This window comes from Dendrobates tinctorius, unplaced genomic scaffold (genome assembly GCF_039654945.1).
Source record: "Dendrobates tinctorius isolate UK_male_01 unplaced genomic scaffold, ASM3965494v1 ptg000029l, whole genome shotgun sequence".
Taxonomy (NCBI): domain Eukaryota; kingdom Metazoa; phylum Chordata; class Amphibia; order Anura; family Dendrobatidae; genus Dendrobates; species Dendrobates tinctorius.
In genome coordinates this window covers 30,479,695-30,495,526 of record NW_027361697.1, presented here as the reverse complement: position 1 = coordinate 30,495,526, position 15,832 = coordinate 30,479,695, and the positions used below count along the sequence as shown (strand labels likewise).

Sequence of the window (15,832 nt, the reverse complement as noted above, 5' to 3'; positions counted from 1 at the left end):
CCACTTGTATAGCCAGATCCGTGATGGTCTGGCTAGATCAACTAGATTCCCATCTGAAGGACGGAGCCCCAAGAGCATCCAGTCGGAAAACTCTACCGATCATCCAGAGTGCTGCGGCTTTCTTGGCTGATGCCTCAGCAGACTCGGCAAGGATGGCGGCTAGATCAGCTGGGTTATCAAACGCAGCTCGAAGGGCCCTCTGGTTAAAATGCTGGCCAGTAGATATCCAGGCCAGGTCACGACTCTGCTCCATTCCATATGAGGGGAATATCTGTTTGGCCCCGTCCTGGACGAACTTTTAGAGAAAGCCGGGAACGATAAAAAGAAGTTCCCCAGCCTCCCGAATCCTTCTTATAGACGCCCCTTCACCAGGAAAGGATATTTCCATAGAAGGCCGTCCAGAGATCAGGGCAGATGGGACGACAAAAGGAGAGGTACAGGTTTTATGTTCGGAGGAGGGGGGCGCCAGGAATGTCCATCACGTGACACTAAAAAACCGCCCCAATGACTAGATGCTGTGGGGGGAGACTAGCTGCCTTCTACCCAGCCTGGTCGCTGATCTCTAGCAGCAACTGGATACTGGGGGTGATAGCTGCGGGTTTACGACTAGAGTTCACCCGTGTTCCCCTAGATCGATTTAAGGTCACCCCTCTCAGGTCTTCCACATCAGAACAAGCTGCCCTGGAGGCCGAGGTTCATGAGCTTTGCCACAAGAAAGTCCTGACTATGGTTCCAGAGGGAGAAAGGGGGAAAGGTTTCTACTCCCCTCTGTTCCTGGTCCGCAAGCCAGACGGCTCCTTTAGGACTATAATTAATCTCAAGTCCCTCAAACGATTTCTTGGTTATACGGCCGTTCAAAATGGAAACAATCAATTCAACAATAAAGTTGTTGTTTCAAAACTGCTTTATGGTGGTGTTAGATTTAAAAGATGCATACTACCATATACCCATTCATACAGCCCATCAGCGCTTCCTCAGAGTAGCGGTTCAGTTAAATGGGTCAGTTGAACATTTCCAATATGCTGCCCTCCCCTTTGGGGTGGCAGTCGCTCCCCGGGTGTTTACTAAAGTAGTGGAAGGAAGTTATGGCCCATCTACGTGAATCTAACATTCTAGTAGTCCCCTACTTAGATGACTTCCTGATTATAGGGAAAACTGCAAAACATTGTAAGGAACAGCTACAGAGGGCAATGTCGGCCCTAGAGCGGTTAGGTTGGCTGCTTAATATCAAAAAATCTCGGTTACAGCCGATGAGAATTCAGCAATTTTTAGGCCTGATTCTAGATTGAGAAACAGGCTGCCTCCGGAGAAGCTTGTTCGCCTACACTATCAGATCCTAAACGCTGCCAATAACCCCACCATGTCCCTCAGGAAAGCCATGTCCCTTCTGGGTTCCCTTTCCTCCTGTATCCAGTGGTCCAGTGGGCCCAGTTTCATTTAAGAACACTACAGTGGAGGTCTTACTGCATCAAAAAATCCTTGGAGGTTACTTGGAGGGCCAGCTAACCTTGTCCCGAAGCACAAGGGAGTCCCTAGAGTGGTGGCTAGAAAAGGATAATTTGTCCAGAGGGGTTCCCTGGGAGTGTGACATATCCCCCATAGTCACTACGGATGCTAGCCCTTCCGGTTGGGGGGCTCATATGGGTGAAGTCCTAGTCCAGGGCCTATGGGACCATCACCAGATAAAAATGTCATCTAATTTGAAAAGAACTGACAGCAGTAGAGCAGGCAGCTAAGAAGTTACTTATGTATCTGCAGGGCCATCATGTGCGAGTGTTCTCCGACAATCAGGTCACAGTGGCTTATGTCAACCACCAAGGTGGGACTCGTTCCAAACCCCTGAGGAATGTGGCAGAACGGTTGTTCCAACTAGCAGAACAGCCATTCTAAGCTGAATGTGCATGCCCTCGTCAGAGCGCAGCCGTTAAGCAGCTTGAGGCCGGGCCAGTACTGGCATGGGAGACTGGCTGGGAATCCCTTGTCCTGTTGACATAAATGCCGCAACCTACTAAAACAAGGAGAATGGTCCCTAAACAATTCAATCTTCGACCTGATTATACAAAAATGGAGACAGTCAGAGGTAAATCTCTTCGCCACCAAGGAAATTAAGACTATTCTGCTCCCAAAATCCCAGAGAGAACCCCCTGGCGGTAGATGCCTTTCTGATAAAGCGGGACTTCAGGCTAGCATACGCCTTCCCTCCCCTATCGCTACTACCCTTGGTGTTGAGAAAAATCAAGAGAGACAGAGCAAGGGTCATAGTCATTGCTCCATTTTTGCCCAGGAGGGCATGGTTCTCATGCCTCAGGACCATGTCGGTGTCCGATCCTTGGGTTCTTCCGGACATCCCGGATCTCCTATCCCACGGCCCAGTCTTCCACCCTCAGGTGGCTGGCCTACATCTGACGGCGTGGAGTTTGAGCGGGCACTCTTAAAAGAAAAAGACTTCTCCCCAGACTTGATTAACACCCTACTTAAGAATAGGAAGGCCATTACTACCAAGATCTATGCTAGAATTTTGGAAGAAGTTCCTGCAGCGCTCTGAAATAGTTGCTGGGGGTTCAACTCCAATAAATCAGATCTTAGAGTTTCTTCAGAAAGGTCTGGATATGGGACTTTCCACTAGTACTCTTAAAGTACAAGTATCAGCTTTGGGGGCTCTCTTTAGCTGCAACATCGCAGGTAATTACTGGATCCGTAGGTTCATTAAGGCAGCAGGTAGGTCCAGGCCAGTAGTGAAGGATAGATTCATGCCATGGGACTTGAATCTAGTCCTTACGGCCATGACGGAAGCTCCATTCGAACCTATTTCATCAGCTTCCATTAAAAATCTGTCCCTCAAAGTAGCCTTCCTGGTAGCTCTAACCTCAGCTCGCAGAGTAAGCGACATCCAGGCATTATTTAGGCGTCCTCCTTATATACAGGTTAGGACGGGTAATACTCAGACCTGATCCGGCGTACTTACCTAAAGTGGTTTCTAACTTTCATAGGACTCAGGAAATAGTCCTTCCATCCTTCCTCCCTAATCCAGCTAATGAGAAGGAAGAAAAACTACATACCCTGGATGTTAGGAATTGCCTCATAGAATATCTGGCAGCTACCGATCCTTGGAAGAAAGATAATGCCCTATTTATTTCCCACCAAGGCCCTAGGAAAGGTTGTAGAGTGTCAAAAAATACACTAGCCAGGTGGATTAGAGAAGCAATTTCTGTAGCATACACTTCAAAAGGCAGGTCTCCACCTGGGAAGCTGAGGTCGCATTCCACCAGAGCCATGGCGACCTCGTGAGCCGAGAGATCAGAAGTCTCCATCGACCAGATATGTAAGGCGGCTACTTGGTCCTCTCCGAGCACCTTTTATAGTCATTATAGGCTAGACCTGGGTGCTTCCACAGACCTCTCTTTTGGTATAAGGGTGCTGCAGGCTGTAGTCCCTCCCTAAAATAGTTATTACTCTCTGTAAATCTCTCAGGTGGTGCTGTCATGGACGACCGATAAAGTCTTAGTTACTCACCGGTTAACGGTATTTTTCGGAGTCCATGACAGCACCCGTATATTCCCTCCCTTTTAGTCTATTTTGGGTGTGCACTCCTTCCTCTTATACGTACACGGGTAATTTAAATAGTCGTGTATAGTATTGTATATAAGTTATGCTATTAACCATTGTGGTCCTCTGTGCTCTGTAATCCAACTGATGCGTGGGAGAGGTGCCGCCCTTTTGTATCTGTAGGTTTCCTGTTCCTGAAGGGCGGATCCCCTCTCTCAGGTGGTGCTGTCATGGACTCCGAAAAATACCGTTAACCGGTGAGTAACTAAGACTTTTCTATTTCTCGCTGTCCTGCTATTTCCTAAGCTATGTGAGATAAACACTCAGCAGATAAAAGGTAAATGATAAAATTGGAGGATTTTATAAAGTGGCACAGAGAATCATAGACCCCAGTCTGGAAAATCTTAGACAGCCTGCCCTAGAGTGTACAGGCAGAATGCTGACACCTCGGACCAATGCTCATTGAAGTGATGACGTAAAAAGCCTTTCTGTTGCAAGTTCATTTGATTAGTTATATACAGTGGGTGCCGAAAGTATTCAGACCCCTTTAAATTATTCACTCTTTGTTTCATTGCAGCCATTTGGTAAATTCAAAAAAGTCCTTTTTTTTCTCATTAATGTACTCTACTACACCCCATCTTGACTGAAAAAAAAAAAAACAGAAATGTAGAAATTTTTGCAAATTTATTAAAGAAAAATCGAAATATCACATGGTCGCAGTATTCAGACCCTTTGCTCAGTATTGAGTAGAAGCACCTTTTGCGCTAGTACAGCCATGGGTCTTCTTGGGAATGACGCAACAAGTTTTTAATACCTGGGTTTGGGGCTCCTCTGCCATTCTTCCTTGCAGATCCTCTCCAGTTCCGTCAGGGTGGATGGTGAACGTTGGTGGACAGACATTTTCAGGTCTCTCCAGAGATGCTCAATTGGGTTTAGGTCAGGGCTCTGGCTGAGCTAGTCAAGAATGGTCACAGAGTTATTTTGAAACCCCTCCTTTGTTATTTTAGATGTGCCCTTAGGGTCATTGTCTTGTTGGAAGGTGATCCTTCGGCCAGGTCAGGTCCAGAGCACTCTGGAAGAGGTTTTCATCCAGGATATCTCTGTACTTGGCCGCATTCATATTTCCTTCAATTGCAACCAGTCGTCCTGTCCTTGCAGCTGAAAAACTCCCCATAGCATGATGCTGCCACCACCATGTTTCACTGTTGGGATTGTATTGGGCAGGTGATGAGTAGTGCCTGGTTTTCTCCAAACATACCACTTAGAATTATCACCTAAAGGGCCTATCATCATCTCATCTGACGAGAGAATCTTATTTCTCGTAGTCTGGGAGTCCTTCATGTGTTTTTTTAGCAAACTCTATGCGGGCTTTCATATGTCTTGCACTGAGGAGAGACATCCATCTGGCCACTCTGCCATAAAGGCCCGACTGGTGGAGGGCTGCAGTGATAGTTGACTGTGTGAAACTTTCTCCCATCTCCCTACTGCATCTGTGGAGTTCAGCCACAGTGATCTTGGGATTCTTCTTTACCTCTCTCACCAAGGCTCTTCTCTCACGATTGCTCAGTTTGGCTGGATATCCAGGTCTAGGAAGACTTCTGGTGGTCCCAAACTTCTTCCACTTTAGGATTATGGAGGCCACTGTGCTCTTAGGAACCTTGAGTACTGCAGAAATTCTTTTGTAACCTTGGCCAGATGTGTGCCTTGCCGCAATTCTGTCTCTGAGCTCCTTGGCCTGTTCCTTTGATCTCATGATTCTCATTTGGTCTGACATGCACTGTGAGCTATGAGCACTTATATAGACAGGTGTGTGCCTTTACAAATCAAGTCCTATCAGTTTAATTAAACACAGCTGGACTCCAATGAAGGAGCAGAACCATCTCAAGGAGGATCACAAGGAAATGGAGAGCATGTGACTTAAATATGAGTGTCTGAGCAAAGGGTCTGAATACTTATGACCACGTGATATTTCAATATTTCTTTTTTAATAAATTTGCAAAAATGTCTACACTTCTGTTTTTTTCAGTCAAGATGGGGTGCAGAGTGTACATTAATGAGAAAAAAATGAACTTTTTGAATTTACCAAATGGCTGTAATGAAACAAAGTGTGAAAAATTTAAAGAGGTCTGAATACTTTCAGTACCCACTGTATGCACTGCAACTCCTCTGTACAAATGGCCAAGCTGCTGTCAGGCAAATCTGCATGTCCCGGTACTGGTGTTGTGCTATTGACATAAAACTTCCTGGTGGCTTATTAAGGGGAATCTTTCAGCAGGTTTTTGTTGTATAATCTGAGCACAGCTTAATGTAGGGGTTAAAACACTGAATTCAACAATGTATCACTTATAATGCTGTGTGCTGTTATTTACTTACAATGAAGGTTTTATCACTAGGACATTATCATTGCTGTGATTTGCTGGCGCGTGAGCAGTTATCAGACTCCGCCCCCTTCTGTGATGAGCAGCTCACTGTTTATGGATGATGTACACAGAGACTGTTGATTTTCAGCTTATGGTCGTTTCGTTCTCTGGGAGATGAGCTGCTGCCAGTGTAGTTCGGCATCATATTTTTCATAGAGAATGTTTGAGCAATCCTGTGTACAGGGGAAATTGCCTTTTTTCTAATCTTTATGTGGGTCCTATTTGTTCTTGGCCACCAAAAAGACTTCACCTTTTATTTCTAGATCTCAGTGGATGTATTAAATCTAGATTACTGGGGATTACCAGCAAGGTTATGATTACACAAAGGTGTATCCCATACATTATCGACTAGAAACTGTTGAACACTTTACTTTTGCCTTTTTGTTTATTTTAAGATGAAACATTTAAGTTAGTGTTTTATTAATTATAAATAAGGCATATTTATGTGATTAGTCATTTTAAAGAAAAAAATCCTGACTAGTTTATGACCACTACTAGTGCTATCTTTACTGCTGCCATCTTTACTCCTTGCAATACACTGATATTTCTGCTTTTTGCAGTTGACTTTCCAGCTTTGCTGTGTAGACTGGAGCAGATCTCCCCATCTTAAGAAGGCAGGAGAATCCGTGACTGCTGCACTGTAGTCTCTGAGGTCTTGATAAGGCTACATGGCAACTGTTTACTCACAAATAAGACAAATCTGTCACCAAGTGTTTTGCTACTTCATCGGAGAGCAGCATAATGCAGGGACAAAGACCATGATTCCAGCGATATAACACTTACTACTGCTGCACCCAGTAAACTGACACAATCAAGAGTTTTTAGATGTACAGAGCATAAAAACAAAAAAAATCTGCCCCCATCTACACCACAGCCCTCAATGTACATTGTAGATTGACAGTGAGCTGCTCTTCAGTGCTGGGGACAGAGTTGGACCAGGCCTCATGGGGCACCTAGTCCGGGGCAGTGATAATCTCCTGCTGATAAAACACTCATTGTAGGAAAACAGCTTAGTAAGTGACACATCACTGAAATCCGTGCCACTATCCCTACCTCATTCTGCCCTCAGATTACATAGGAAGAGCCTGCTGACATATTCCTTTAATAAGGAGGTCTTTTAAGATTCCCCGGTTTGTCCGCCATCTCCTTGTGGAGATTATCGGTCTGTTGGCACGTCTCTGTCCATTAGCTCCTATTTATTACTGCTATTGTGTTTCTGGACTAAGTAATTGTGCCTCCAAAGCTATGACTAATATCTCATCAGGTGCTTTCCATACATTAATGCCTGGCGCTGAGGATTGTGTAGGTTTTATGGCTCCGTAGCTGCTTCTTTACTACTGGCGCTTTTTGTTTGTTGAAGAAGAAGCTATAAAACCATTATGGTGGTGCGAGGTGCCTGTAAAAATGTTATTCTAATGGTAACGACTTGTAGATGGTGGGTAAGGGGAACACTTTAATCACTCCCTGAGACTAAACGTCCACATTTTGTGAAAATAGTTTTCTCTTTTATGGTAAAATATCTCTCAGCTAATGTTTATTAGGGAGGAAGGAGACAGTCAGCAGATAAGTCAATGGAGGATTTCATGTATTATACAGGGATGGAGAATATCTCCGCACTCGGCAGTCAATCCCGACGACAGATCAGCCGGTGTGTTATAGCCTGTGGTCTGGACTCTGTTACATGGCCCAGTCTTTTCTGAGACCGGTCTAATGTATGAGATGGGAACTAACCTTGCTGCAAATCGATTCACAGGTCCCGGCCCAGCAGCCTGGTCTGAAACCTTTTCCCCTGGACTGGAGACCTGAGAACTGCCGTCCAGCTCCTGGCATACGCGGCTCTTCTTCAGACTAACTGGCCTGGTATGACGTAATTCTTGCGGCACAACGTGCGGCACTCTGGAATGATGATATCACGTGAGGCCGGCTAATGGAAGCAAGAGCCGCAGATGCTGGGAGATAGGCGGTTTTAAGGGATCCAGTCCAGCGGCCAGAAATTACTGAACCTTTCGTTGGGTCCTACAAATCAACACCAACTCTAGTGTGAACCATATGGGAGTTTGGAATTTCTTCTGCACCACCATACTAGTGTCCTCATTGTTAATGTTCAACTTGAGATCAAATGGCCATCTTGGTCAACAGTAGATGCTTGTATGATATAGAGAAAGAAGAAGAAAAATCCCTGAAATGTTTATTCGTATGAGTATGAGAAGAATCTGCTGGACATACTGATGTGTTGGCAGGAAAAAAAAATCTTCATAATATGAGCTTTTATGATACTTTTTTTTTTAATTGTGTTTTTGGGAATTATTTCCAAATATGCCGCATGTCCATTCATGTTTTTGCAGCATTTTTCACATTTTTGGGGGGGGGGGGTGGAGGGAGTAACATGTGCATGAGATTTCAGGAATGTCCTTCACATTTCTGCTACTAGGAAATGCTTCAGTTTTTGTGACAAAACTGTTTAAAAGGAAAAAAAAAGCCCCTAATGTGTGCACATACCATATCTATTGCCATTTTTTTTTACTTGACCATCATGGTGTCCGCTCCCCTTCTGCAGAAAAGACGCCTATAACTGAGTTCTCATTTCAGGAATGTGGGGAGCAGATGGGCCCTGGACCAAGCCAAGTACAACCTAATTAATGAATACTTTCTGGTGGGAGTGACGGAGGAGCTGGAAGACTTTATCATGTTGCTGGAAGCTGCATTACCTCGTTTCTTCAGAGGTGCCACAGAGTTATACCGTTCAGGTACTGAGACGCCTTGTGATCAGTTGTCGCAGTAAGAGATAAATCCTGTGGACCGCCCAGAAGCAAAACACATCTGTTCCTTCAGAATTGCTGCACGTCCTGGTAGTGCTGTCTAAGGGAAGCTTCACCATTAAACACTTTCTGGGTGATGCCGAGAAATGTCATGACACCTTGAGACCACCAGGATCACAAAGTGTTTATTGGCGTGCCATGCCTTTTTATTGTATGACTTGAGATTCAAAGATCTTGAGACAGAAAATACAGGAGTACATCTTTGTCCTAGTGATTACCAACCAGCGACCAGTTCACAGTTCTCTCGGTGACATCAGAAGGTGTTTTGAATTTTTATTATTGAAAGATTCGTCTTTTAAAGTGCCCATAAATGTTTTATGCTTGGTCACTTTTTTTTTTTTTTCTTTCCCGTTTCTCCCCTTGATCTGAGTAGAGAGTGGCGCGTGTCCATTGATTGTTTATGCTTTATATGTCTTCAGTGGGTATAACAATGGAGAGTTCCAGACTGTAATAAAGGTACCATGGAGATAAGTTATGGCCCCAATTCAGGCCATAGACCCGTGGTCAGGCTAGGGCTTGCATCTGTAATGCAGGTGTACAAAGGCGCCTGTAATCGATTCACGTTCCAGACCACCCACAGGTCTAAGAACCTCACCTGAAGCTTCATGTGTAAAGCAATCGGGTCCTTGGACCTGCTGCACCCATAATACGATCATGTTCCGGCCTGACCACAGGTCTAAGAACCTCACCTGAAGATTCATGTGTCACTATAACGCGGTCAGGTTCTTAGACCTGCTGCACCCATAATACGATCATGTTCCGGCCTCACCACAGGTCTCAGGAACTCACCTGAAGATTCATGTGTCACTATAACGCGGTCAGGTTCTTAGACCTGCTGCACCCATAATACGATCATGTTCCGGCCTGACCACAGGTCTAAGAACCTCACCTGAAGATTCATGTGTCACTATAACGCGGTCAGGTTCTTAGACCTGCTGCACCCATAATATGATCATGTTCCGGCCTCACCACAGGTCTAAGAACCTCACCTGAAGATTCATGTGTCACTATAACGCGATCATGTTCCGGCCTGACCACAGGTCTCAGGAACTCACCTGAAGATTCATGTGTCACTATAACGTGGTCAGGTTCTTAGACCTGCTGCACCCATAATACGATCATGTTTCGGCCCGACCACAGATCTAAGAACCTGACCTTATGTCTTCTTAGATCCCTATGAAGATGTCATTTTGCAGATACATATCCCATACTAATGACATAACTAAGGACACAATGTGGAAGCACAGATACATCCATAATAATCTCAGCTTAAGAAAATTCATGATCGACCAAGCAATGCGTCTTTTTTATGGCGCTCCTGAGATTTCCTGGGTCCTGGCTATTAGAAAAGCCATTTAAAATGAACTTGTCCTCAAGTATTAAAAAAAAAAAAAAAAAAAAAAAAGTGTCAAGTTTTTGCCCTTATTTTATTCCTGCTGTTCCACTGAGAACTCAGCTTTTTTTTCTTTCTTAAAGGGAACCTGTCACCAAAAAAAGCTATTATCCTGCAGATATGGGTTTAATCTGCAGTTTAGTAGCATTATTAACCTGCTTTGCACCTGCACTTACCCACCCGACCGCTGCAGGGAGAAAATGACCTTTATTCCCCCAGCAGCGTTCCGTTTTCAGTCATAGAGGCGGCGTCTGTTAAGTGGATGTAACCCACCTCCCCCGGTCCTGACTGGCACTGGCTCTGCATTAGGACCGCCTGATCCGGCGCCGATAACATAACTGAAACGCTGCCGGGGGAATAAAGTTCATTTTCTCCCCGCAGCATTCAGCTATGTGCAGGCGCATAACGTTATTAACCTGCAAATTAACCCCATATCTGCAGGTTAATAGCATTTTTTTTTTCTGGTGACAGGTTCCCTTTAAAAAACACCATTCAGGCCTTACAAAGTGGATGTTGCTCACAGTGTAACACAGAGCAGACTGAAGTTTTATTTTCAGTTAGTGTTGGTCCTGTGGTGTCTATAGGGTGGTGTGGCCCGGAGCCATGGGGCCTGCGCTATGCAGAATGGGGTGCAGTAGGGCGTCGGGTTGCCTGCCCTGCTGGTGCACAATCACTGTGACTTTGGTTTGCACCTGTAAAATCAGGGACCCACTGAAAGATTTGCAATAGCCGTAATAGATCAATGAATGAGTTTTGAATGTAAGGGCCATGTGTTTTGTTTTTTTTATTACAGCAATGCACGATAAATAGATATAAAATATATATATATATATATAGATAGATAGATAGATAGATAAAGAAATAATTTTGTGCATTTTTTTTTTCATTTTCTAAATCATTTTTGTTTTGCTTTTTCATGCAAAAGGTAAAAAATCTCACCTAAGAAAAACAACCGAGAAAAAGGCACCTTCCAAGGAGACGACTGCAAAACTTCAGCAGTCAGACATCTGGAAAATGGAGAATGAATTTTACGAGTTCGCACTCGAGCAGTTCCAGTTTGTCAGGGCGCACGCAGTACGAGAAAAAGACGGAGAACTGTACATTCTGTCACAGAACTTTTTCTATGAAAAAATATACCCAAAGTCAAACTAAGGACACTGAGCGCTGTTAGTTTAATGGACGGCACCTTTTGTTCATAAGACTTTAATTTCTGGCGCCTACAGACTGACTGATACTCTCGAGACGGTTCACTGATGACTTCTTCGAAGGTTGTCCTCTGATGAGCCAGATCAAATGTTCACCACTAAGAAAACAAGACCGTGAGCTGATCACCAGCCTGTGTGACTCGATCGTACCGATGAATGCAGGACGCGAGCTCTTGGCTCTATCAATATGGACACTGGACAATCTGGAATAAACACTGTACAGGCAGAACTAAACTGTTACTTTGTTTTAATTCAAGTGTTAAAGACAATTTTATTTTTTTTTTTCCTTTTTACATTTTTTTCTTTTGTGTTTAGTCCAAACTTGCTATCGATTCTGTACTTTTCACCTGTGAATATTTCAACACATCAAAGAGCTGTATGTGACACGCTGCTGTGTAACTCGTCCATTCTTCCACTGGTGCTCAATTAGACTCGTGCCAGTTCACTGGCGATGGCTCAAAATGAAGGCAGTATTTTAGTAGTTTTTGATTTTTAATTTTTTGTTTCTTGCCCTTTCATCCACTTCCATGAAAGAATTAAAGAATGGTACATTTTTTATGAATATATGTATTGTATGGCTCTTGTTGAGTTAAGAAAAAAAATAAATAAAAATCTGTTAGATACTGTATTCAGAAAGTTTTATAACTGATGTGATCTGTAATCTTTAAATACGCAATATTTCTGGAAAATCTGAGAAACATATTTGTGGATGATTTACCAGCTACAATCCAAAAATTGTCCAACTCCGACATTAGTGTTTGAAAGGGTCGTCCATCCTTTGCCCACAAGTCTGCAGTTACTTTATGTGACTGCAGACTTGTGAATCCTCACATCACGCGCACACTGCACACCGTGAGGATTCTCCGGTGCAGGCACCAGGAGTGGGCAGTCATGTGACTGCAAGTATGTGATTTGTATACTCCAGCCACATTCTGACTAGACTTGTCCGGCCTCGCTCAGTACACTTGCATTCAGTGAGACTGCTCCCATCCAGTCAGCACGTGACCCACACGTATGCAAATTATATATTTGTGGTCATGTGCCCGCCCCTTCCGGCACTGGAGAATCCTCACAGCATGCAGTGTGCGTGATGTGAGGATTTACAAGTCTGCAGTCACAGAGGCTGCAAGTCTGCAGTCACTGAACAGCTCCTTTAAAAGGTATCTTGTACATTTATGGCATATCCTCAGGATACTAGATGTGAATCCTATCAATGGAACCAACTTGTATTTTTGGAGCGGGGACCCAGTCGCAAGCTTCTTTCAGTGGCATGGTAGGCAAAAATTCACATATTCATAAATGGAAATGCCATTGACCTCTCCCCTAACCAGGACACTTACTGGGGCTTGAAGTCGAGAGAGGTGTACGTCCGTAATATCCTGAAGATGTGGTATGATAAAGATGACCATGCTCCTTTTTCACATTTAAAGGGGTAATTGATCACTTCCCCAGGTCCACGGCAAAATACTCCAGAAATAGCGACAGTCCAAATGATATCGGCACTCACATCATCTTCAGAGAATTGCATTATTCATCCAGGCACAAAAAAATGGTTGAACACAACAACACAAAAATTAAAAAGGCAGAAAAGAAATATCCGCTGCACACCCTTGTAAGCACAAATCACAAAAAAATGTTGACGATGCTCTAAAGGGGCGTTCCAGCAAATAGGCACTTTTCTATGTGTACAGAGTTTTGATTGAATTTAGTCTGGTTTTGATAAAAAATTTAAAGTGGATCCCTTCGTACAGACTGACCGATGCAACCAAGCACCTGTTCAGTGCACCTTACTGTCTACTTGTTTTGCACCATTCTGTGCCTCCTTGTGCAGGGAGGGGAGGAGGAGGTGTGCTGTGACAATCGCCTTTTAACAATGTCCTCGCACAGATCACAAAGTGTGCCTAGAAAAAGTTCTCCTAAAAGTCAGTCATTTCCAGACTATTTTATGCCACAGTGGCTGTTATAAAGCATATGTCCAGATAACAGCGGCTCAGGCAAGAGGACCACCCTGCATAGTCAACTATAGTACATAAAAAAAAAAAAATCAAAATAAAATATCAGTAACTGGTTTTATTAAATAAAGAAAATGTACTGCCACCTATATTCTTTTAGGGACAGACAAATTTAGCGATAAAAAGTTATAGGGGCCGCTTCATCAAAGCTTTTATGCCATAAAAGTTGTATAAAAGCTTTGAAAAGTCACAAAATGGTTGTGTAACTTGGTTGTGTAACTTAGTGTTGCTCAAAAATGTTGTGACTTTTGACATTTTCATACCAGCTTGAATCGGCTCCGCTGAAATGGGAGGTGCTGGGATGTGGCTACTCCCGTCTGTCCAATTCTTCAGAAGTGGAGGGGCGCCTCTTAATATATTTGGCGCACATCAGAAATGCTACTCCAGTCTAGACACTTTTGAAGAATTGGACCGGCGGGTAAAGCCGTGCCTCGGCTCCACCAATTTCAAGACTGGTGTAGTGTAAGCATCTGCTATGCCAGTCTTGATGAATCGGCCCATCGTTTTCTTGAAATGAGCCACAGATTATATGATCGCTAAACAGTGCAGATTATCGGACTCCTTAATGGAGAAATGCTGGCACAAAATATAGGCAAACTGGGGCATCGGAATAAAGATATCGCTTGTCTGTATCAAGGGATCTCTTCACTTTCCTCCTCCTGCCTGGACTAGGCTCTGCCCTGGTTCTGGTTATATAGCCCATACCTTGACATCAAGATCATCCAGTCCTGGCTGGGGATGTTTGCCACTAGATTGGGAACACATATGTGTCAAGCTCGCCGCAGTAGACTTCCGTTTGTGTTCTGAGCCCTGGAAACGCTGCGTCAGAGTGTAGGGAAATCGCATAAACAGGAGAAAATCCAGCTCAATGAACTTGTGAACAAGCTTCTTTCTTTCTTCACCAAAAGTGCTCAGTGGAGGAAAAAACAATCAGCGATGCAAGTTACATGATATGTGACATTGACTCGTTTCTGGTGACTGCGCACCCTTTATCAGGATTTTCTCCTTTTTTGTGACTAGATTGGGAACTTTTGCTTGTCCTCCAGTCATGAGCTGAACATGTGCAATTGTGTAGAAAATGATGTCCATCATCTCTATGTGCCACTAAAACAAATACAATGGAGAAAATTATATACCGTATTTTATTCGGTCGTCCATGACAGCACCACCTGAGAGAGGGGATCCGCCCTTCAGGAACAGGAAACCTACAGATACAAAAGGGCGGCACCTCTCCCACGCATCAGTTGGTTTCCTGTTCCTATAGGACGGGACTTCCTACAGATGGTCCATCATGGAGTCGTCGAGGGATTCCCAGGCCGGCTGACCGACCCAGGTAGCGGGGGGGTCTCCTACCTCGGTCAAGCTCGGGTCCCTGGATGCGCCACGGTGGGGCCGGGTAGGTCACCACGACAGTGGTTGGAGCAGGCGGAGCAGAGGGTCCGGTGGACAGCCGTCTCCATAGGGCCGGCACAAGGTATGTATGACCCCTGGAACCCCTCCTGTTGCATCCACCCGGTCTCCGCTTGCTCCTCTCTCTCCGGGGGCTGGCGGTCGCGCCTGTGCGGCGGGCGCAGGTCGGCGCATGTGGGGGCGGCGGGCATTCCGGAGCCGGGGGCGCCGTGCCGGCTCCTTTCCGCGCGCTCCCGCGGTCTTGATCGCGCGGCGGAAGTGACGCAGCGGAAGGGGCGGGGCCGGGAACGCCGAAACCGGAAGTCGGGTGCCGGCCGGCTTTCCGGGATGCGCCGCCGGTGCTCGGCGGTCTGGGGCGGCGCGCGGTACCCGGGGAGGGGGGGGGGGACGGAGCATGTGGGGGGGGGAGTCGCGGGGGGGGGGGGACCCGGGGGGAGGTGCCGCGCCAGAGCCCTGCTGACCCGGACACTGTGGGAGGCATTAAAAGACAGGAGGTGACGCTGCTGGGGTGCTTCTGAAGGCCCAGCAATGGATTCGACAGAAGCCCCCACAGAGCAGCAGGACGAGGCGCAGGAGCGCCCAGAGAAACAGGCCACAGTGAATTCACAGACGAGTGGCCAGCAAAAGAAGAAACGGACGGGCGAACAAAGCCACAGAAGTTCCTCCAGGCTAAAGGACCCTCCTGCCTCCCTCCGTGACCCGGTACCTGCCTCATCTGCATGGGTAAGAGATCTCCGTGAATGTACCCTGATGCAGTGTTTTATTTTTGTTCTTTCGCAGGCAAGGAAAGCTACGGGGAAGCAGAAGCACAGGGAATGTGCCCTCTGTAATTGCCCTTTGCCAGACGGCCACCCTAAAAAGTTGTGTCAGCCATGCGTGCGACAAACGGTAGGGGTTGGATAGGGGTACCCCAGGGGTAGATTGACAGGCCCTTACACTCTTCCCCGTCCATACAGGTGGCGGAAGAAACACCGGACTTCACCACAAGCCTGAGGGAGATAATCAGGACAGAAATGAAGGCCCTATC

General features: G+C 45.5%; 1 protein-coding gene across 2 annotated transcripts in view; it reads left to right on the top strand.

Annotated features, from left to right (window-relative positions):
* The window catches only part of LOC141085886 (heparan sulfate 2-O-sulfotransferase 1), a 166,143-nt gene extending 154,132 nt beyond the window's left edge, over window positions 1-12,011 (top strand). For both annotated transcript variants that reach the window (XM_073571501.1, XM_073571500.1), the window contains exons 6-7: window positions 8,556-8,713; window positions 11,104-12,011. In XM_073571501.1, the coding sequence (XP_073427602.1) occupies window positions 8,556-8,713; window positions 11,104-11,330 (385 nt within the window). In that variant the 3' untranslated portion in view covers window positions 11,331-12,011. The remainder of the gene's footprint in view (window positions 1-8,555; window positions 8,714-11,103) is intronic.
* The last annotated feature ends 3,821 nt before the right edge of the window (window positions 12,012-15,832 follow it).